Raw genomic sequence first — 24,389 nt, 5'->3', positions numbered from 1 at the left:
TCTTTGTATATCACATTGCATTCAAATATAATCACAAAAAGCTGCTAAATGTCTTAGAGCAGCTAAATCACTTTGTGCTCATCTGCTGAGTAGATGGCTGCAGTACATATAAGGGAGAAAGGAATGGAGACATTAAGGAATTTGAGTTATCTTGGAATTCCAGTTGTAGGGCCTGGACACATCTCTGTTCCTGTGTCTCCAGTGTCTTCAGTACTAACACAGTTATTAAAAACTTCAGATGTGGAGGAAAAAAGATACAGCACCACTGCCTTCACAAAACACCCAAGCTGAACTGACATAGACACATTACACAGCAGTAATACTACTGCTTGCAGAAAGAAGCATGTGCCCGTCTTTGGAAACCTTTCTGAATTGCAAGCTATTGCATTAACTCTATGAATAATATACATCATTTTCTTTCTCTTTTTTGCAAGACATGCTGAAATAACCTAAAGGATACTTTATGAATGAAGTTGTGAGGAGAGTGGAGGCTATCATTTCATGTTCTCCAAAATGAAGATGGTGCAGGTAAGTCCTGTCTCCTCTTTGGAATAGTGGCAGGTAGGCTCAAGAGACCCAGGCACAGAGATGTCAAATCATAGACAGATCAATCCTGGCCTTAGAGGGGATTCTTCAGCTTTGATTAAAGGACTGACTAACATCTGTGACTAAAAAGGGATCCAAAGAGCTTTGAATCTGCTAGGAAACCCTGGGGAAGATGGATAGGTTTCTGATAAGGTGGGTTCTAAAAGATGCATTTTCTTTGATACTTTTTTGATCTGAATAAGCAGTGTTTTGCTTTTAAGAATCAGTAGGATAATCTTACCTCTGAGAGAGCATTTAACTCCACAGTCTGACGTTCAGTCAGATCTGCTTAGATGACCGCAATGAGCTACAGCTGTCCAGAATCGAAGAACAGGGAGTGAAGGAAGGGGGTCCTGGACTTCCAAACTCATAAGAGGCTTATCTGAAGGCCTGAGATCCAAGTGGGTTCCTTCAGATCTGTTCAGAAGCTGGATAAGGTGAAAGAACTGGTTAAGGACAGCTCCAGTGACTGGTTCTGCCATTTACAACTACGTTCTACCCATCCCGCTCAGGCTGGAGGGGCTGCCTGGTACCTCAGGCAGCAGGGAGGTATTGCGTTACCTCCTCACGTGCAGGATGGACAAGCCCTCAAAACACACCGCATCCTTAAAATACTCCAGTTCCTGAGAGCACAAGCCAGTGCCTGTATTTTCCTTAATTGGACTGTTTACAGTTTCCAGGCACAGAGTGAGTTTTCCAGGGGTTTTCCGCTCTATTATGTAACTAACGAACAAAACAGCATTACAGACAAAGGGACTGCAGATAAACCTGGGAGCGTGTCCAATTTTGTACCGGAATTTCTCTCTGTGCACCAGAGTGATCCTGTGGCAACAAAATAATATTTCATGAGGAGTTTAGATCAATAGATTGATTTTTCTGTTTCACGTTACAGTTATTAAAAGTTGATTGAATGAAACTACATAGAAGAGTTCTGGTAGAAAAGGGCATTTTTTTCGTGTTTCATTATCTTCATAAATGACATTGGTTGTCTGTTTTGGGGGCATTTTTCCCTACTGGCAAAGTTAAGTGTCATGATGATAATATACCTCAAAGAGCTTCCTAGGGTATGACTGCAAAATGTTTAAGTGCAACCTATGTTTGAACACTGCTTTTAAATTCAGAACTGAAGTGCTGGCTTGAAAAGCATAGAAAGCATTTCCTTGTGCAAATAGGTGGTTTTCAGAATTGATCGCCGAACTGCATAAAGAACAGAATTCCAAAAAAAAAGGGGAGGGGGGCAAAACAAGCAAAAATCATTATCAATACAGACAGCCCACTAATTTGCGTTGAGGAGGTTCAGCGAGCCAAGCCCTGGGGCTTCTCTTCTCCAGCCCGCCTGGGAAGGGCTGTGAAGAGCCCCAGCCGCTCTCCGGGGGCTCCCAACACCCGAGGGCCGGCGGCGGGCGGTGACCGGGCTGAGGGAGCTGAGGGGCCGCGCCCGCCCCAACGGGCCCAACGGCCGCGCGCCGCCCTCAGACGGGCGTGCCCCCTCCCGCAGGCGGCGGCGCGCACGCAGCAGCACGCAGGCGGCGGCGCGCACGTCGCTCGGCGGCGGGCTCCTCCCCGCTGCTGACACCCGGTGGCGGTGGCGGTGGCGGCGGCGGGGCCCGGGCGGCGGGGCCGGGCCGCGGGTTTATGGCGGCGGCGCTGTCCGCCCTGGCTGCCAGGCTCTCCCAGTCGGCCGTGGCCAGGTCGTACGGCGTGTTCTGCAAGGGGCTGACCAGGACCCTCCTCATCTTCTTCGACCTGGCCTGGAAGCTCCGCATCAACTTCCCGTACCTCTACATCGTCGCCTCCATGATGCTCAACGTGCGGCTGCAGGTGGGTGGGCGGCGGGCTGGCGGGGCCGGCACCGTGCTCCGGGGCTGCTCCCTGCTCAGCCCCTGTGCCCCCGTGTGCCGCCCTCACGTTTGTCCTCGTTACCGAGTCATCCTCGCCCTGAGGGCATCCTTAGCTTGGGTTGGGAGCGCTTCTGTTCGGGTGTCGTGTGCTTGGCGCCTGATAAAATAATTTCCTAATAAAATGATGTGTTTAAAGCCAAGAACAGTTCAAGCAGGGAGAACGCAGGGGCAGCTTTAAGTAATAACGTAACTGCGTGAAAATGACAGTTCAAATTTAATCTCTCGCATCTTCTACAAAACGTGGGGCTCCCTAAACAAGCTTTGACCTAAAGACATTCCTGGTATCCCTCACAGGGTGGAAGTTTTATTGGTTTGGTGCTGAAATGAAAGCTTTGCTTTTAACATAACTGGCAACAGAAGCAGGCTACAGACATCTGATGTAGCCAAAGGTTGGGCGCTCGCTCTCTGCTCGTAAACATAGCTGTGCCCAAAGTTTTGACGTCTGGCTGGTGGCCGAGTGCTAACAGATAAGGCTGGTCGCAGCCTGCGATTTGTGAAAGGCACGCTGGAGAGGGAAGAGGTCAAAATGCGGTGTCTCATATTTTTATTTTTGGGACGCATTTGTCGTGCAATTCTGAAGCTTGATATTGAGCCACGCTGCCAAAAATTACACACATGGCATAGTAATAAGCTCCGTGGCTAAAAATGCCTCGCCTTTGCTTCTTATCTATGCTGCTACGTAATGGTTCTCTTGTAATACCATCAGCTTGTCATTTGGCTGCAGTATAAGCAGTGTCCTCTAACTGCCAGTCTGGCCAGTTCCCTTCGGGAAGCTGTTCACACCACGTTCCTGATTTCCGGCGTTGTCTCTGACTGACTGCAGCATGTACTTCTGTTTACAGGAACATGACTTTAATATTTGCCTTTAACGTTAAGTCTCTAATCAGTTACAGTCTGCGTTTGTACTGTTAAGGGAAAATCATGCTGTTACACAGTCAGTCTTTACAGCTGCTCATTTGCTGACTCACATTGTTGCTTGCTACTAACTCTCTTTTGGTAACATTAAACTGAAAGTACAGAAGAAAGTTTATATTTGGGTACACCTCCTACCCCTTTAGATATGTTCAAAGCAGTCTGTAGGGTGACTTGTCTGTTTGGACTACTCTTAAGTTCTGCACTTGGGCTCCTCTTTATGTTAAAGAATTTTTGTTTTTCTATATACTAAGATCTAGAGAAAAGATGATTTTTTTTTCTTGTGGGATGAGCTTAGAAAAAAAAATACCTGGGTGGGAAATTAGTGTAATAACTTTCTGTATTCCTTCTCCCTAGGTCCATATTGAGATCCACTGACTTGTCACTTGTTATGCTGCTTGCACTCTATGCTGCAACTACAGTCAGTCACGTTCCTCTTCAAGCTCATTCTGCTGTGAAACAGCAAAGCTATGTTTGTCTTCTATAGGAATATGAAGGAAGAAGATTTAAACCCAGGAAGAGTATGTGACAGTGGCCCAGGTCATCACAAGGCTGCAGCTCACCTGACACGTGTACATTCCGTGTTGAACAACTCTCAGAATCGTAGTAGCAGTTTACAAAAAGAATTATTTTATTTTAACATCAGGAATTGTTCTCTCTTTATTAATATACCTCCGCCTTATGTTGGCAAAGAAATGCCTCTGAGTTTGAGTGAATCAGCAGGGAGAAGCTCGAGTCCAGCAGTTCCTTGGAAAGATTCATTTTGTCTGTGTTTTTCTTCTGGGGAAGCCAGGCTTGATGGGATTTCTCACTGCGTTAATATTTCAGTAATGGGCTGGCTGGAGAAAGCTCGTAGTTTTGCTGCAGACTTTAGCTTAAGCTGCCCAGGAGATAACTTTGTATGTTTTGCACATGCATGGCTGGGAAAGGTGCAGTGTAATCAAGAACTGCAGTTTCTGGAATTAGAAGTGAGCAGCAGCACAGAGAATGAATTGCAGCTTGCACTTCTTGAAGAGCCGGAGTTTGGTGGGCTTACTGATCTCTATTCTGTTCCAGTTGCCTCACTGAATGATTATGCTACAGGACTCTTAAACAACCAGAAATCATGTATTTTTCTTTGTTACTTAAGCCCTGTTACTTCAGAGCAACCACTTGGATATAAGACAATGCTTTCAAGTGTACAATATGTGACTACCAGTTTTCACGTCCTACAGCTAGTAATATCTGTCCTAGCTTTTGCACTAGCAGGTCTCTGGTATGCAGTAGCGAAAGTAAAAACATACTAAAATTTTAATAGTTACTATTTTTTAACATTAATAGAAACTGAATCGATTAACTTGGAGACAAGGTTGCAGTTCAGGTTTTAGTGATAGACAGCTAAAGTAAAAATTACACTTGTGTAGTTGCTGGTAAAACTGGCTGTTGAAATAAGAGGCTTTTTTTTTTTTAGTACAGAATGTCTGCCTCTGATTGGAACGAACTTAATCTCAACACTTTCTGGGACTTCTGCAGGTGTCCTGTTAACACTAGACTAGAACTCAAGTTGACTGTTTAGCACAGATCCTTTTGTTTTCTTAAGGGTTTGTATTTGCTCAGTACTTTGGCTACTGTTTACAACCATTTCCAACGAAACTCCTGCTTGTAGAATTGAATTCCCAGTGTGAAATCAACCATAACTAATGTATCAGTCCTTAGAACACTCTGAATCAGAAAGCTCTTGGGGTGGTGGTCTTCAATATGGCATAATTCTCAGCAGTGTTCCTTTTCAAGGGTGATACTGCTCTAACTTAAGCAGGATCTCATGAGCTTTATTGGGCTACAATAGACACACTATAAATAATTTTCTAAGAGAACATTTTCTTTCCTGGAAATAGTGATTGTTATCACTGAGGCACAGTAATCATTTCTGGGCCTGTTGACTTTGGCTTTGGGACAGACTTCTGGCAACAGGGTTTGGCAAACAATGGAGCAAGCATGTTGAAATCAATAGAGCTGCTTGTGAATAAGAAATTGTAGGAATACGATCCTGTGGACATGTAGATGGAGAAACTCATTGTGCAGTAGGTCAAAATTTGAACTTAGTGTCCAAAATTCTCAACAACTGAATTAGTATATAGGCTTAGTATGCTCTGTGGACGTCCCTAAAGAGGGAGGTATTGATGTGATGGCTTAGGATATGTCTTCAGCTAAGTGAGGATTTAATGCGGAGTAAACTCGTGCCAGTGGCTGACACATCACGTCATTTTTACTATCTAACTTGCTTCACTTTAGAAACGAAGTAAGTGATGATGTTACGTTCAGTTTGAATTGTATTGACCTGGAAAGCTAGTAGTGTTTCTAATGTTTGCTTGGGTGTTGGTATACTAGCATAGAAAAGTCCTTGATTATGAAGATGAGATGTTGGTTAGCAGTGTTATGGGGCGAGATATTGGAGGATATATCTTTTTCTAAGCCTTACTTGAGTGCTAAAAGTAAGGTATACTACTTCTTGTGTTAGATGGCACGTTGTGCTTTTATCCCAACTGGTTGACTATTTCTTCTGGATGTTAGAAGAGATAAAAAGCCATTTGCTTTAATTTAAAAAAATAACTTTTTCCCTGGTGTGCATTTTTATTAATTGTTAAAGTTCTAGACTTTCGACTACGTGACTTCTAGTCACAAAACTACAGAAACTTCAAAATAATAATGCATTATGTATCTTAAGTAATTATTTTGACAGTAATAGTTTCCTTCTCGTCAAGCCGTTCATACTTTTCTCTCCCATCTCCACTACTGCAGTTTATCACTCTTGTAGTGGTAGTAACGCAAGCATTTATGGATCAAGATTGCTGATGTAATGTGGTTCCCCAAAACACAAGAAACAAAGACATTTCCCCAAAAGTCTGTGGCTTATTTGAGTTATGGTGTGAACTGTTGTCTGTATACAGTTTAACCCTGCTGTATGTTTAACAGCTGGCAGAGCTGTGGGTACAGGAATGAAGGTGGAGGTTGGGGCTGGAGTCTATTTAAGCTGGCTTGATTGCTTAAAAGAAATGTGCAACTGCATCTTTAATTTCTGTAAGTAGCTACACAGGTAAAGAAATACCATCTTCTGGTATGGGTATGGTGAGGTTTGTTTGTTTGTTTTTAAAGGTGCACCCAAACGTAGTCCTGAATCCACAACTGATTGCTTGAACTTCCTATTTAGAGAATCTGTTGGTATGGTTGTACCTGTATTTGCCTAGAACCCCCTCTGTTCAGATGAAGAGTATGGCCTGGAAGATTCTCTTCCCTGTTGTACGTCATTTGGGAACCATGTATTTTGGGAACCACAGGTACATAAAACAAAAGTTTGTAAGTAGTATTGTCATGTTAACAGGTAAGAGGAGTTGCTGAAGGCATAGTTACTAATCCAGTTTTTAACACACTGACTCTTTAATGGTGATTTAAAAAAAAAAAGGGAAAATGAGAGAAATCACCTGTTAATTAGAATTTAACTGTGTGTACAGTGGGGTGCCAAGAGCTGTCTCATTATTGATAAGCCTGTGCAGGTGGGAATCTTGGAATGTTGAAACATACTATGTATCGCAATCCAGATAACATAGTCCTGTTTCAAGCAAAATTTGCATTGAGTGGCCTTTAATTACTTTTTACAGGATCACATTAAATACAGATACAATACAGTTAAGTGACATGTTATTTTTTGTGTATTATATGTATATTGAATATAAGACTTAAAGAATGTCTTAAGTGAGTGGATTTAATCCATTTTTAAGATAGCTTATGTACTTTGCCTTGGATTTTATTGCTTGAAGCCTAAAAGGTAACTTTCTAACTTGAACATTCCTTCTGAAACTCAAATAAAGGATGGTTGGTATGCTGAAATCTCATGTAATATACTGCACTTTAAGCATGGGGAGGCCATAAATGGGAAACACTATTCTTGCACTAATAGAACTGTTTGACTAGCAGAGACAATGCTCAAATGGCTTTTTTTCTTCTCTAGTGGGAGAATAGTAAACCAAAAGGGTGTCAATCCTTTGAAACTTTATATAAATCAAACACAATATATGGTTTAGGCCACTGTTCTCTCCACAAATGTTTTGTTATCAGCTCATCTCAAAAGATAGAAAATGTCTCTGCTTAGAACCAGTTTGTATAGAATTTTGTGGCCTCTAAGTTCTATATGGAAATTGCTTTTCTGAATAAATGTGTTGTAAGGGTTGAGAATGTTTTTTGGATGATTTATTATAGTACAGAAAAATAACTTTTAATAGGGGCAAGGGATCTTTAAACTGAACCGGGAGTTGCCTTCTTATGTCCAATTCCTCTTAAGTCCTCCTATTCTACTGCTGCTGAAAAGGGGTATTTCTATTAAACAATTCTTGCTTATTAAAATTTCATCGACCAGTGTCCAGATCCCTCCTGTACTACATAGGAAACTTGTGTTTCTGTCATTAGAAAACAACGAAAATACTCAATATTTAGAGAATTGCCTAATAGTTTCCCACAAACATACACTTAAGTGGAAATTTACTATATGGTATACTGCTTTAAAAAAAAAAAAAAAGAAAATACACTTTTAAATGTATGTGCACAGAGCTCTGCATGTGGATAAAAATGTATTATCACAGTATGATGTTGGAATGCTTATGCAAACTATTATTTACTTCTTGACATTACAATGCAAAATTCAGTAGAGATGATGTTGTAATTCGCAGTGTGGTATTAGCTAGTGCAATCTTAGAAACTGTTTGTATGCGTTCTCATGCACCATGAGACAGTTTTAACTGTAGACAGTTTTTAGCCTCTTGCTTCTTCATTTTTTTTTTTTACAACTTTAAAAATGGCACTTTCTTAAACTTTGCCAAAGTTTGCTTTTTTTTCCTCCTTTTTTCCTCCTTTGACCCTCCTTAAGGAGTGTGTGTATACCTATACTAAAAGTATACATTCTTTTAATTTTTGGAAGAAGCAAATCTGTACTTCCCCAATATATCAGCTTATTGTCAAGTTGTTCCTTTTGTTTTTAATTATGGCCTGATCCTACTTATGTTTTCATTCTCTTCCCTCCACATCATTCCTCAGCATAAGCACATGCTGAAATTGTGTAATTTCAGAAATGCTCCCCTGTAATGCATAACAAACTGACAGTAACCACATCAAGATGCAAGTATCCATAGTCTGTCATGAGGGTGTATGACAAGTGGTATATCTGACAGAACAGTAAGTAGTCAGTGTGATATATTTCTGCTTTTTCCCAACAAAGCATTTGCTTTGATTAAAATCTAATATTTAAGTTTGTTTACTTCTGTCAGCTGAGAATTGCAGCTAGGATTTAGGGCTTATCAAATACATTGAGGTTGAAATTTAAGAAACAGTTACACTGGCTTCAAAACTTTGTTTAAGTCATAGCATAACTTTCTGAAAAAATCACATGAATGTACTCTTAATACTTTAAAACTTTTTTTTTCTAGATTGCATATTACAAAATGTGTCCTGATGCTTGTTTCTGTGATGCACAGTCAATAACTGGAAAAAAAAACTTTTTAGGATTTTTGTAATACTTGTGATGAATTCCCTTTTGGTATCTCAGACTACAAAGCCTCTAATCCTTAGTGAGGAGCTGCACTTGACAGAACTTTCAAACAAACAACTTGTTTATGAAAATATTAATATTTATGATCAGCTCATATACTCAATACAAGGACACAGATAATCTACCTGCTGGCAGTTGTTGTGAAAATAAGAATAATAATATGGATGTGCTAGAATGAAGCTATCCTTCTTTATTACCCTGCATTAAGTAAGCCATATAAGTGTGTACTTTGAAATTAATTCTGTATTGCATTCCAAAATCTCAATGATCTTAGTCTTTTTGGAATTGGTGATACAAGATTCAGATCAAGTAAACAGTTATTTCATTGTTAATGCCGAAATCGATTTGAAAACTAATACATTTTTGAAAATGGCCTGAGGGACTTCCAGAAAAAAAAAATCTGCCTTGAAATGATCCTGTGTGTTTGTGTGATCTCAGTATAGTTATAGTCTGTTTGGAAAATCTCTTTTTGTGCAAGATCTATATAGTTAGAACCTGATAGCAAAAATGGTTAAAAACCAATCTTCTCCAAGTAGCAATGTTCTTCTATTTTCTGCTTGTAGTCAATTTCACCTTTTTTTCAAATATAAAAATATCTGGATGTAATTAAGCTTTTGTTACTAAAAATAGGTGAATCTATTGCTTAGTGCCTGGTTCATCAGTTGATGAGTGTTCCATGAACTTCCTTTAAGATGGGTTCTGCTCCCTGCTGGTGACACTAATTTTAAATGCTGACACTAGAATACTTTCTGTGAACTGTGATGTTACCCATGCAAAACAATTTTAGTCCATGGCCTTGGTCTTTGGCCTAATTATTTTTTTATTACAGTATGGGAGACAGAGAAGTCTGGCACAAACCATTTTTGTGTGTGTTCCAGAGAAAGATGTTTACAACTTTGTATGTATTTTAGAAATTTATTATAACACTTTTCAACTTGTGAGTTTCCATAGTGAACTTGAAATCTGTTGTCCTAATGCAATGAATACAGACTTTTGAATAATAGTGCTGTCTAAGCTGCCAGGAGCCGATTGTGATGCTGCTTGCTTACACCACAGGAGGGAGTTAAACATCAGTCTTTTGAATATTTTCAGTTATGGCATTGTTTTATCTTAGTACAGTGCATTTCAGTTTATAAATATGCTGAATTTGACCTGTCTTATGGATTGTCACTGCAAATAGCTTAATGTACAAAATCAATACACAGTGGTAAATTACTGTAACTGTTTACAATTGAACTCTGAATACCGATTGGTGGGTTTTATCAAGCTATTTAAAACAAATAAAAGTCTTTTAAAAAAGATCTTTTGTCTGTGCTCAGTGGAAGAGCTAGTTGTGCTGCTCCTCATTCTGATCTTTCAGTCAGGTGTACAGATGTGCATATAACTTAAGAGCTCCTATTCCTGACAATATAAAATGTTTATCACATACCAAACATTTAAAACCTTTAAAACAAGTGCATTTATGCTTGGCTTTGGAAATATGGTAGCTGAGCTCTAGGCTAGCTTAATCATATTAGCAACCCATGCTACTTGGTTGGCCTTCTTTTTACACTTTTTTCTTTGACACACCTTAATGAACCAGTCACAGTGAATCTAATTCCAAGGTATTTACTAACTAGGTCTAGTCTTGCACCATAGTTTCATTTTAGAAGAGGAAAGAAAACCATGATAAAAATGTAGAAAATGCACAGCAATTCTCTTGCATAAGTCAGGATAATACTGTTGCATGTTTTTCCTAAGGGTTTAAATGCTAGACTTACTGCTTTTGCTGACCAAAGTGACACTAGAGGAGTCGAATAAACATTTATTTTCTGCTTGATGTTGAGCAGTAAAAAATAAATGGCCAGAGAACCTTCACACTTCAGATCTCCCTACTGAAAGCTGCTACTGGATGATTTATTCTGGAATCAGAAGACATAATTAACTTACGTTTTTTTTGGTTGTTCTCAGGGTCCCTTGATGCTGTAAGTGACAATATTGAGGAAACATGCTACTGTTATGTGCAGTATTCATCCTGAAAAGAAATGATATTGACATTGAAGAAATGGCTGTGAAATTCAAACATACTATTAATGATAAATGCTGAGCGTCTTTTCCCTCAAAACATGAATTTAACGTGAGAAAAAAGAAAGGGGGGTAATAAATCTAATAGTCTAGGAGGTGCCGTGAGGTTTTAGCATATGGTTAGATATCCACAGTTAACAGAGTGCCATCAATCCTCTTTCTGCACTTCACAATAGAGCTCTCATTGTAGAGGAGCACAGACCTCTATGTGAATCTGAAATTGGCAAAGGAACCAATTGGCAATTTAGACTCATACATCCTTCACCTTTGCAGTGTGTTTCTTAGCTCTTGCCTTTTCTGGCAGATACGACAGCAGCTTAAAATAAAAAATAAACCAACCGAACTAAAATAATTTAACAAAATGATGAAATTATGCCTATATCTTTAGAAGAAGGTTTTTGAAAGGTATTTGAAATGCTTTACCTTCCATTAAAAAAAAAAAAAAAAAGGATGAGGATCTTGTTGTCAAGCATGCTTTTAAAGCACATTATCAGTATTTTGAGCCTTAGGAAGTGTTGCTTTTATTTGTTATCATAAATGCTTTCTATGCATATCAAAATATATTTATCTTTAACCTTATAGTTCAAAGAAAAAAAATCAATATTTCAGAATTCTTTCAAGTATTACGCATTGTTAAAAGTATCCCTGAGGGCAAAGAACCAAAACCAACACAAGTCAAATGCTCCCCCCTCTTGCTCATTGAACAAAAAGCCAGCAGCAGTGACAAACAGGATGTTTCTGATACGCCTTTTTTTGTGTGTGTGGGGAGGAGGGGTGGGTCGGGCTAGTGGCTGGAGCCCTTAATCACTTAAGCTGGAAGTTATTCACAAATGACCCTTCTGAGCTCAGTGTTCCTGTCTGGCCTCTTGTAATAAAAAATCTTTTCTACAGCAGAGCTTCCTATAAATTGCCTTTCAGATCTTAAGCCTTGCATTCCAAGTATGACTGCAGGCACGTATGACTTGTTCCAGAGTTAGAAATAATTATAACATTTCCAATTTCTGCCCTTTGCTCCTCTCCTACAATATAAAGGTATTTAACATTAAAAAAGTATATGATGAAGTAGAGCACCTTTCTAAGGGCTTGCTTGTATACTTCCAGGTCACTTTTAGGTCAGGTTTCATCTTCTGTTCTCTAGCTGCTTGCTTAGGGAGAACATCTGTGCAGACTATAGCAGGCTTTTAGTCCTTCACTGTGATATATGGTATGTGTTCCCTACAATCTGTTGGTTGAAATAATAACTGTGTGGTCTGTGTTGTCACTGTCAAACATGATTTTCAGAGTTCTTCCTCACTTTTCTTCCTGGTTTATAATCAGGCATTTGCAGTTGGTAACTGTACCTTCTAAGTTCTATTTAGCTAAACTGTTTACTTTGCCATCACAGCAATCCAGAAGTCTGTAGAGATTTTCATCACTGTATTTTTTTAAAGCTTCATCAAGCTTGTTACTTGTTCAATTTACAGTAAACTCTAATGTATTTTCATAAAGTATCCACAAGGCATTATAGCTGTTCCTGAATGGATTATTTAGCAGTCTGTCTTTCCTCCACATAGGAAATGCTTTTTTCTAAAGGCCCCTATTGAAATAGCATTGTCTAAAGCTTCAACTGCATTTTGGATATTGCTATTGCTACTATAGTTACTATAAAAGAATGCTTTTTATCAGTGAAAACACATCTGGTAAGCCTTTGTTACTCATACGTGCTTGTCAAATCCAGCAGCTGATCTGCCTGGGAAGGAATCGCATTTCCACCTCCTAGCAGATACTCTAGCTGTGAGAGATAATGACATATGCAGGACAACTCTTCTCAACCTAGCATGTAAGAGCTTGAGAGGCAAGGAATAAACCCAGGGCAGGGGAAGGCCTAACAAGGAGAAAAAAAAAAAAAGAAAAAAAAAAGCATTGAACGTATCCTTGGTTATTTTTGATAAATCTTTTCACCAGGAACATAGGATGAGGAATGTGAATTACAGCATGAGATGAGACAACCTGGATATGGGCTGACTTTCTTTTACAGAGAGAACTCCGTCAAATAGAACAGGGGACAGGGGCCATGGGGGGATGGACTTAAATAAAGTCTGGAAATGGGATCAGAGGGAATAAAAAAGCAAAAGTATTTTATATCAGTTTAATGGGAAAGCGAAATAACACCTGTACTATTTTTCCCTCAGAGTTGTTATTTCTGTTATCTTTCCAGCCCTAGATACACCTTATGAAAAAGTAAACAGGAAGGTGAAGTAGTTCATTAAAAATGTGAAGCAAGCAAGGTGTTTGTTTGTTGTTGGTTTTTTTTTTTCATTTTGGAAAGTGTAATCAATTAGAAAAGAAATCAGATAGTTGGATTTATCTGTTTAAGTAACTTAAAGTGGTTTTAGTAGGACAAATCACAACTTTAATCCTGTAATCCAATCACACAGGATCAGTACTGATGCCTAGCCTTGTTGACTTAATCAGAGCTCTGTAAGCGTGAGGATATCCCTATGTGAACCAAACTACGAGGTCAGGACCTGCGTTTTTTGGGAATGTCCTTAAATTTAGGCTAAGTTAATGGTCCAGGCCTGCTGACAGTAGAGTCAACGTGCACCCTTCCAGCGGTTCAAATGGATACAATACCATGCGTCTGAGGTGGTTTCAAATTCATTGCATACTTTCCAAATAGTGTGCTCCTAGCAAAAAACACTGTTAAAATAAATGTATTCTTTAGAAACACACTGTCAGCATTTAGTAGCTGAGAATTAGAAAAGTAAATTACACAATGTCCAAAGTTAGAGCACACTGGGTGGCCTTCTAAAACAAAGAAAACTGCTGGGAATTCCAGTTTATAAAATGGTATCATTTGGCACTTTCTTTGAATGATTAAATTGATAACTTTTGCTAACATTTTTTACATAGCTTTAGTCAATATTGGTTTGTAATCTTAGATAATCTCACATGAACTGCACACAGTCATTAATACAGTTATAGCCTTTTATGTGGAGTAAATGTAACCTTTTTTTTTCTTTCCTAGAGTATTCGTTTTTTTGTTGTTGTTGTTCACACATTGTTCACCTAGGATGTACTGGCTCTTGCATTATTTTGTTTAAAGTCAGCTGCTTGACATTGGTGCTGCAGTTAGAGAAAATGTTTAGTATCTTTATTCAAATTATGCTTTCAAATTAATTTAACAAACACTGTCATGTTGTAATAATTTCTTCTTCTATTTATAAATGGCTTCTTATCGTAAAGAAGAATCCCCCAGTCAGTTTCTCCCAGTTATCCTAAAGGGTGCTGCAACTGTGACGCACACATAGGCACAGCAGTAATAGAGTGCCTCCCTGCAATTTCCACTTACAAAAGAAGACACCACAGCTTCCAGTAAATTCAATAATTCAAGGAGAATTTTACTTCACTTGATGACATCTTTTTAATTTGCTGTTACTAGCTGTGGCTTTCTTTATTTAAGAAGTACTATAGAAGTGTTAAACAATTGCTGATGATTGGCAGAATGGGAGGAAAAATGATTTTACTCAGGCAGACTCCAAAGCTAGAGGTGGAGTCTGCTCCTCGTGTGTTGTAAATGGGGTCTGTAAAGGAATCGAGAAAGAGTTCCCATTAGAACCAGCTGTTCAAAGTGAGTGCCATGTCTCTGTTCAAAACTGGGCTGAAACCAAGGCAGGATATCCACGCTGGCTTTGTAACAGCCTTCGGAGAGTCTTTTGCTCATTACACAACCAGGAATGCCTCTAATCCTATGATCTAGAGATAAAAGACTGTCTCATTAGCATAAAATATGAAATTGTAGGTTTTTTTGCCTGCATGTATATAGACATACATATATTTACATATAAATATACACATGCATGAATACTTTTCTAGCTCAAGAGTGTATTTCTGCTAAAGTTTTAAGTACTTTCCATAAATTATTAGAAGTCTGGTAGCAAAGAATGGAAATACATTCCTCAATGTACATGAAGCATGATAAAAGCATACCTTTCTTTTCTGTTGCATTATTGTGGAATTAATGTGGATCTTCCAAAAGCCCATTGTGATAAAGCTACTGCTTTACTAGTTCCTATTGCCCATGGTCAGCATTCTGATACAGTATCTTTAATTGATTATAAGTTTAGATTTCTGAGAAAAATACTTCATCTGCATGTATCTGCCATTATTTGCAGTTTCATAACCTAGCAGAAACAATTTTATCTCCTCTCTAATAATTTTAAGCATTTTTTTATTTTAGCTGAAGAATAATGAAGAATTTATCTCCTTTTAACTTATAACGATGTTATCTCAGCTTTACTAAAGCAGAAAGAAGTACATTTATAGAATGGAGAGATTTGTACAATTTATGCATAAAGTCCAAGCCATTTCAGGGAACAAGCAGCACCTAGAAGAAGAACTGCCAAGCTACTGTTCTTCATAAAGAGTAAATCTGAAATTCTGTAGAAGCAATCAGGACGCTGAAGATTCAGATACAAGAACTGCCTAAAAATACTTCATGGAATGATTTAATCTATGAAGGAGATAATAGCTCCTGTCAACAAGTTACAGAAGTTTTTTGCTGTGAGAGACCTTATTTAAGAATAGGAGCAGTACTCAGGTAACAGTCTATCTTGTAAATCTGATGAAGATGTTGAAAAAATTACCTGTTTGTTTTAACTGTAGTTATCTGCCATCTTGTTTTTCAGGTTTGGTATCCTCCATACATGCTGAGCTCTGGAAAAGCCTTGCAGATGGGAATAGAGAGTAAGGGCATGATTCTGTTAGTCATGAGAATTTAGCTGTGCTCATTATCCATCATCTACTGAAATGGTTTCTCTTTTAGCAGGAAGACCAGAATTCCAACCTTGCCAGGCCAGAGGAAGAAAATATCCTTGCGGAAGAGAGCTCATTTATTCTAAGCAGATACAATACCTGAACTAAATACCCAAGATTCTCATGTTTTTGTAGTGTTCTCAAAAACAAAGCAGGTTTCAAAAACTTTTACATGACAAGTCTTTCAGGTATAAGTGTCCTCTTATTTCCTAAAGCTCTGGATCTTTTCCCAGAAACAAATAAGGAAATGGAAAATATATTCTGCATGAAAAAATATTCTTTATCCAGTTTGAAAATGTTTAGCAGTACATGTTTACCTGAGTACTTTGTGGATTAAAACTGTAGGTATTTTAAAATGTGAATAATCTTTCTATAAAACATGCTTCAATAGTTCTGGCTAACAAAAATTTGCTTTCAAAATGCATCTTCATCATCTTTTTTTAATTTGGATATTTGGAAATTTTCTATATCCTGCTGAATGGTACACCTGATGCAGATATCCTAAGAGGAGAGCTAGCATCTGTACAACTGAGATTTCCAGGATTAGAAAATATAATTAAGCTTTTAAAGATACACATAAAAAAAAAGGAACCTTCAAAAAATGTTTTATTGAATTTCTTGGTCGGACATTAGTTTTGCAAATGCATCTACTGTATTTTGTACTGTCAAGCATTTTTTTTACATTACATAGCTTATTTTATCTAAAGTGTGGCAATTTGCCAACCCTAGCTTTTAGTGATAAATTCTGCTATACAAAGCAAGTTTTTATATCTGAGGCCCCTTCCTCCTACTATTTTATCATCTTCCTGGTTTTGTCTGTTTTCAATAAATGCCTTTGTATTTTCACATCTTTTATACGCATGTATACATAGATCCTTTCCTCTGTATTAAAACTGACAGTTGCATGTTGGTAAGGATAAAAAAAGACAGACTTTTGATTTCCATTTAATTGCACTAATGTACTACATGGCTTTTTTTTTACATTATACTATGGAAAGATCTTAACATATTGCTATTAGAAGTATTTCCTCAATTTGGGAGTAGGATGGGGAGGCAGAGGTTGATGTTTCATAACAAGGCTTTAAAACTGAAGTAATCTCTGGGTATAGCTATATTTGAGCACTACAGATTGACACATGGAGGCTGGGTTCTCAGAGTGAAAATACATTGCTTTAAAGCATATCAAATTTAAGCATATCGAAATTTAAAATCTAAAAAGAAATTAGGGCAAAGGCCAAACACCTCTCCTTTCTCCATCCAAAGACGTTGAATGTTTCTGCTTGAAGAGAAGAAGTTAGATAACTCAGCAGTGAGAAGCCACAGAGAGAGACCTGAGATCCCTGCGCACACAGTGGAACCAAAAGAAACTTGAGGGAAAGGACAATTGAACTAGAGATGGTCAGGGAGAAGAATGAGATTGGAGGAAAAAAATTAAAGATGCAATGCAGCAAACTGGAGAAAAGCTTTTGGCACTTACAAGAAAGGGAAGTTGTCCCTGATGTCACTGCCCATTTTAACAGTCTGTTATAATTCCTTTTTCCCACAAACTGTTATGGAGGATGTTGGCTGCAAATCATCATGTACTAGTCTTTTTATGAAGCCCTTTTTGTTGTTCTCTAGACCTATTGTTCTTTTACAGTTGTATTAATAGACTAAAAATAACAGAGACAGTTCTATCAGGCTTAATTTACAATTCTGTTTCTTAAGAATGATTATTTTATACTGCTGATTGAGATCACAGAAATCCTTTTCTGACCCCAGAGGCATAAGGTACCAAATTCATCCTTCATGTAACCGCACTGAGGTAAATGGAGTTACATCAGGAATTAATTTGACCCGTCTCCACCATTTCCTTAGAAAAATTCTTTGTTTTAGTGCTTGCCAAGTTTTAACTTTGACTCTCCCTTGCTTAACATCATCTTGCACTTAGAGTTTTTCTTTAAGACTTTAAAGAGAAATACAGCACAAGAAAGACAATTATGGTGAAGAACTGTTTTTTAAATTGGAAGTATACTTCTTATGGCAAGAAAATACCAAAACATTTCTGCTTTGATACAGAAGAGTACAGGATTTTTCTTACATCTACGAGGACATACAAGGAATAAAATAGTGGGCAGAGACACGAGAAAGAAAGGATTTAGGTAGTGTTGTTCTGCTTCAGACTTTGAATATTTTTTCTAACTACAGCAGCTGGAATAAATAGGGACCTTTCTTGGTTAGAGACAGTAAGAATTTAAAATACTACACACCACCATTTAACGAGGAATCATTTCCCCTTTGCTTCTGGACTCATCAGGAGCTATGTATTTAAAAATAACGTACAAGAGAAGCTGAAGGCACACTCTCACCAGTACACAACTACAATTTCATGCTACATTAAATTCAGTTTTTGGATGGCCACGTGGCACAAAATTCTTAGGACGTATTTAACCCAACAGTACAAGTTCATTTAGGAAAAAACAAAACAAGGAGTAAAGAGTGCTTTTACCCCTGATTTTAATTTAAAGTTGGTATTTCAGCTGCCACTATAAAGCCAGGTTAAAGCTTGGTCTGAACATTGGGACTTGCAGCTGTCTGATCTTGACAAGAATGCAATTACATACTCATATTTGATCTGGATCAATTTACTACCATTAGGTGATCTAGCAGTGCACAGATGAGGTATTGACAAGCATAGTCTGGCTCTAGGTACAGTTTGAGAAGGGCTGAGCATGAGGGATCAGAAAGTGAAATTGATGGAGAGCCTGTGGTTCGGAATAAAATTAGGATTATACAGGGATGTTGTCCCTACCGACAAAACAACTATCCACCACTCTGCCTTCTTTTGACACCACCTGTGTGTCACAGTCTAACAACTGGCACTGTAATTCTGCCAGTGCAATTGTTTGTGGTGTAAACTTGATCAATGGAGTAATACAGGTTGAAAATTATTATTTTAGAGAGAACTTTTAAAATCTGGATTGAGTATTCTGATTTACAGCATGGTTTCCAAACAGTTACATGAACAGCTAAGAGGGCACTAAAAATCACCATCATTAGTTGACAGTTCCTACTCCTGGCTAAATTTATGGTTCCATACTTATTAAACCCAGATTTGTGCACTGCTGACTTGCCAAAAGCCAGATTTGAGCCAGCTCACATGGAGATATGCAATTGCATTTCAGATGCTCGCTGGTGAATCAACAAGAGCACCTGGTCTAACCCTTCTAACACCGCACGTCATGAGCAAGTCCAGCCTGTCACTTGGCTGTCATATGTACGCTGGGATGCCAGCCCTTTTACACTATGGAGTTGTTTAAGCAGGCTTCTCCAGGTGGGGAGGAAGGAACCGTAGGGGCCTCCCCTGTTATCAGCATTACTACAATAAATCCTTCAACTGCTGCCACGTGTATGTAGATAGAGCAGGACTCGTATGTGGCTTGCAGCCAGCTACAGCTCCCAGGGTAGGATGAGTTAGGACTTTCAAAATCCCAGGCCTTGGTGAGACTGAAGAGCGCTACGCGGTAATATTTGCAGCCACCTCAAGCTGGAATTACCAGCAGAGGTGAATTCACAGACTGTGGCTTTTTCTCAGGGTGAGAACAGAGCGTGGCCGTAGTCAGTGCACTCTCCCTTGGAGAACTACTTTATATCAAGCTCTTTCATTTTCCTTAGATAAAAAACCCCTTCAAGTTCTATACAAAATCCCACTATTGATCTGTTTCAGACCTGATGCTTTGAATCCAAGTCATCTTTTTCTGTTATCTTAGGTGCAGCTTTCATACTCAAAAGCATCCTGTTTGTTTCTAGTACTATGCATAATTAATACAGGTAGAACAAGTTCTAACACTTGGTGTATTTCACATCGTAAGCCTTACAGAGCTGGTGGACCTCCACGGTTTTTAATGCATTTGGCTTTCCTCACTGGATCATTCTGGTGTTCTTCGCTCAATCACTCATCAGTGGCCCTATCAGTGTTACACAATGGAAGCCAGCAATGACTTCCAAAACCAGTGGTATTTGATGCTAAAAATAGATTACAGTCATTTAGAAGTGTTGAAAAAAAGCCTAAAAATATGTCAAGAATTGGAATTTGAAATATATCACAAATAAAAATCAGGATGTGATTTAGAAGTTAATTTGCATAAAGAGCACATAAATTTTTCAGAAAACAAGCATTTAAACAGGCATTTAATTTTGCTTCTTTGACTATTTTAGGGGAATAAGCTTCCTATCCATACAGAAAAGCACCATTCATAAAATATGATTTATTTGCTAAGCTTGAGCTTTGATGTTCCCCAAAGCAATATAAAATACTTACATGTAAAATTTTTTTTGGACTAAATGAAAAGTGCAAGCACTCTTGAAACCATTAAGACAACTAGCAAACAGGATTTTCTATAAACGTGTTTTTCCAGCTGAGACAAATATGATGTGTGTGACAGCACAAACATTTTGAGAAACAATACATGACTAAAACCCATGTGCCAGACAGAGGAAGTCAAAGAGTTTGCCTTAGGGATTCAAGAATACCAGATTATTAAAGTACTGATAAATAAATAAATAAATAAATAAATAACAGGGAAAAAAGACATGGTGATGGACTAAGACCTTCCTGCCTGGAAACTATCAGGCATTGCTTCTTAAAAAATAAAAGTTGTTTGATTGTCTAGAATTTAAACAGAAATAATCTTTAATACAACAGCTGACTATCGATGACTTTATCTCAGAAAAGATACTGTCTCAGGAAATGAAATGCTTGCACCACTTTTCCAACCATGTGAGCATCTAAGTGAGCAATAAAATCAATCAAATAATTCTAGTACACAAAATGTTGCACAACATCTATGTTCTTTAAGATAGATGTATATTCTTTAAAAGATGCATCCATTTTCTTTAAGAATGTATTCTTAAAAGCGTATAGATGCTTGCTCTTTAAGAGTAACTTGTCTGCTTAAAGGTAACTACAAAATCCTTCTTATCAAATCTAACAAAGTCACAATAAGCAAAAGTTGCCAATTAGTGATGTCTTGAACATATGAAATGGGACTACCTGCATACATGATGACTGCCTCCTCAAATACGATTTCAGATTCTTCCTTCCAACAGTAAGATGCATTACTCCATTTCCCTGTGTAAGATACCGACATCCAGCCTGATGGCACAATGGCAGGTTCTTTATTTCTTTCTGTGTTGAGAAAATTCAGAATGGTATTTAAGTCTGTAATATATCATGTTACCATCTACTTTCCTGTTGTAATTCATGTAATGAACACCACCATAGCTCATGCTTTTGTTTAGAAATTAAAAGTTTACAAAATCTATAATCATAAAATGGTATTTTACATCACTGCAACATTTACATTACTGAAAGAGGAAACCTATCACGGTAAGATTAAGCTTATTTCTTTCTACAAGTAAACTGAAGATAATAATTAAGATTCTTTTCAGAATTTCCATTAACTGATAAATAGTAATCCAGAAAAAAGGGAATCGTCTCATGCTGAGGAAAAGATGTGATAACCAACTGGGCTTTCTTACACCTAAATTCTTCAATTATTAAAAAACATGTATAAAAAGGGGGGGGGGGGGAAGAGCGATTTTCATTCACTATCACTTGGGGTCTGGTTTAAATTGCAATCCATAAAAATGGCTCAAGATTTAATGAGCCACTTAAACCACAAAAATATGATGTAAGGGATTCAGTTGTCTTCACTGATTCTCTGTGTTACGATAAATGTCATAACAGATGTGCTCCTGACCCCTTAAAATGAAACACAATGTGATAAATTACTACTTAGTGGAAACTTAATCAAAAAAGATACTAAGCTATCTGAAAAAGGAAAATAAAGGCAAAGTATATTACCTGAAAATTCAGCAAATATCCACATTTATCATCAAGGAATCAATCCTGCCAACAGCAGTTTTTGGAGAATGCCCAATTTTCCCCTAAAAATAATTTAAACAGACCAACTATTAGACTATTATTTACACGAATGACAGACTATGAAGTTCTTCCAACACAGAAGGCTAGACTTGTGGATATAAAACTGGCAAAACATACTTGTGGTAAAAATAGAGCTATGACTACAGAAGGGACAGCAAGCAAGAAAAAAAAAGATCAAATAATCTTCACAAAACTGTTGATTGAAACCCTTATTAACACAGAGAGAAAAATAAAATCGATATGTTTCATAACAGAAGAATGATCAAAGTTCAGGAAAACAAAGTAGATGTGAGAGAATTATTCACATGAGTAAGAAATACTTTATTGGAGTGCATCCTAAAATTTGCCGAGACTATAACCTGTCTTGTTATCTGGCATCTGCTTCTTTGTTGGTAGGGAACTGCCCAGTATTTAATAATGTTATTGTTGAATTACCAAAAAATACAGAGCTGTTCTGGTATGGTAGAAGCACTCTCATTACACTGTAGAACTATGACTGTAATTCTTTAGTTTATTCTGTACATTTTCAAAAAATCTTCTGCCCTAGTTTGGTTTTTAGCCAGACATGACAGACTGAAGTTAAACATGTGAAAAGGAGACAGTAAGGTAATAATTTTGATCTTAAAAAGAGCCATACAGCCTTAAAGAAGACACTATAATTTCAATACTCTTTTATATTTCATATCATTGGTAAGTCATCCTACTAAAACAGGACTGAAAGAACAGGTTTTCCTTGAGAGGATACTGAATGATATATCTTTCAAACCTACAACAGAGTAAGCTACATATTCAATAGAGCAAAAAAATGGAAATATAACTGTTCGCTCAAGTTAATAATTAGGTTATAATAAAGAACATTTAGTTTATTTCACAAGTTTATCTGATTTCAGCATGAAGTTTATATAAATATCCCAACTGATCACTTATAGTTGGGGCAATCCTTTTTTTCTCATCTTGCTTGCATCACAACATCATTTTCATCTTTGCTACTAATTTTGAGAATTTTAAAGCTTAGTATTGCTTCCATTGAAGTCAACGGGAATTTTGCCAGTGGGAGGAAGACCACGGCTCACTCTTCTCTGCTATAAGAATTAGTGATTGGGCTTTCATTTTGTGGTAGAATTTTCTGTGTATCAAAAGCATATTAAGCTATAATGGAATACAGGAAGGAAAAAATGATACTGCTAAACAAAAGCAAGAACAGAATGAAATGTATTTTATATAAATGTGCAAAACAACACAGATTAAATGAAAGCAAACAATCTGTGATCAAAATAAAATTTGAATTTTTCTCATGACAGATTCCCCTCTAATGTAAATTAAGTCCGCTCAGTGTGCAAAAATATTCAGAACCCACTGTCAGCTCATCCGCATTCAAATTTATTTAAAAATCATTCTGTAATTTCACTTCATAGACACACATTTCAAAATAAATCTCCTACCAAGGCAATGCTTCTGTTTTATGTAATCATCTCCTTTTTATACACTAACTGATTAAACTTATAATAAACGTTAATTTAAAATATGAAATACGGAGGAGTATCTTAGAGGTGTACGACGTTTATGATTTCTTGCTGAGGTAAAACGCTTTATCACCACAGCAGCTGTAAGAACCAAAGCTCAGCTCTCAGCAAAAGGGGATGGATGCAACAGCCACCGATTAGCAGTGGTGTCCAGAAGTGAGCACTCCTGACACAGCTTTTTAGACAGTACGCTGTCCCATGCCAGCCTACAACAGGAAAATGAAAACCCTGATATTTTCCTGTTGGCTGACCCCTTCCTCCCCCAGTTTCCTCTCTGAATAAAATTTTGACACCGAAGGTTTTAAAAAGTAAAGTGGGGTGGTGCCTGGGAAGGAAGGAAGACTGGTCTGCGCCAGCACACTTCTGCTTACCTTTACAGACTTTGGAGGCGGCTGATATCCTGACCGCTGTGGTATCGCACCGACGATCTTTAGCAAGGACTTAGGAAATCCCACAGATATTTGAGTCCTAGATCCGTAACCAGGCAAATCTTTTCACTTACCAAAACAGACAATACACACCAGGCAAAACCCCTTGCTGCATATGAAGCAGCCCCATTTATACACAAAACTTCATGACCACTGCAGCAGGGGAAGCATCCAGCATCTCTCCAGCAGCAGACCAAAGCATCAGGAGCAAGCAAGACTGCAGAAGAAACGAGCACAGACACCATGAGCCTCAGGCTCCTTTTCGGACACTTCCACTCACCTCGTCCCCCTTGACAGCGTGACACCAGCCCAGCTCTCACCCCTCACCTTCCTGTCATCTCCCTGTCACCTTTTTCCCTCATGGACACCTTGGAACGACTTCTGCGGCTCTGCAGACACCTTGGAACGACTCTGCAGACATTTTCTGGCTACCACAGAACCCAGAAGACACCCCGGCCATAGCGATACCCAGCACGACGGCTCCCCTCAGCCCTTCCCACCGTCGCCCCCCGGGGAACGCTTCTGCGTGGCCTCAACTCCGCCAGGCCAAACCTGCCGGGAACACCCAGAGGGGGAGAAGGCAGGAGGGAGGCCCCTCGGCCCGGGGGGGGGTACGGCGGGCGAGCTGCCGCCCCCTGAGGGGGAGAGGCGGCGGGGGGCGGCGGCAGAGAGCCGGCCGAG

The 24,389-nt window shown here is 38.4% G+C and overlaps 1 protein-coding gene and 1 long non-coding RNA gene across 4 annotated transcripts; one reads left to right on the top strand and one right to left on the bottom strand.

The window, feature by feature from the left end:
* Positions 1-1,021: 1,021 nt before the first annotated feature.
* On the top strand, positions 1,022-20,854 carry SMIM10L3 (small integral membrane protein 10 like 3). Of its 3 annotated transcripts, none has more exons than XM_083800413.1 (3): positions 1,022-2,406; positions 15,705-15,762; positions 15,845-20,854. In XM_083800413.1, the coding sequence occupies exons 1-3, from the start codon at positions 2,221-2,223 to the stop codon at positions 15,937-15,939; spliced, it is 339 nt and encodes a 112-aa protein (XP_083656539.1). In that variant the 5' UTR covers positions 1,022-2,220; the 3' UTR covers positions 15,940-20,854. The 3 variants fall into 3 exon arrangements, with proteins under 3 accessions (XP_083656539.1, XP_083656538.1, XP_083656540.1); XM_083800412.1 differs by having other exon boundaries at positions 15,842-20,854; XM_083800414.1 differs by lacking the exons at positions 15,705-15,762; positions 15,845-20,854 and adding an exon at positions 3,756-10,274 and having other exon boundaries at positions 1,042-2,406.
* LOC310882122 lies at positions 10,237-24,174 on the bottom strand. The gene is made up of 7 exons (XR_014572814.1): positions 24,036-24,174; positions 23,652-23,925; positions 21,677-21,759; positions 20,864-20,998; positions 15,663-15,742; positions 10,903-10,987; positions 10,237-10,374 (listed from the first exon to the last, which is right to left on the bottom strand). It is a non-coding gene; the product is annotated as an uncharacterized lncRNA (long non-coding RNA).
* Between the last annotated feature and the right edge of the window lie 215 nt (positions 24,175-24,389).

Source organism: Anser anser (assembly GCF_964211835.1).
Source record: "Anser anser genome assembly, chromosome: 15".
NCBI classification, from domain to species: Eukaryota; Metazoa; Chordata; class Aves; order Anseriformes; family Anatidae; genus Anser; species Anser anser.
Note: the sequence above shows the minus strand (reverse complement) of the source record. Positions and strands in the feature narration are given on the sequence as shown.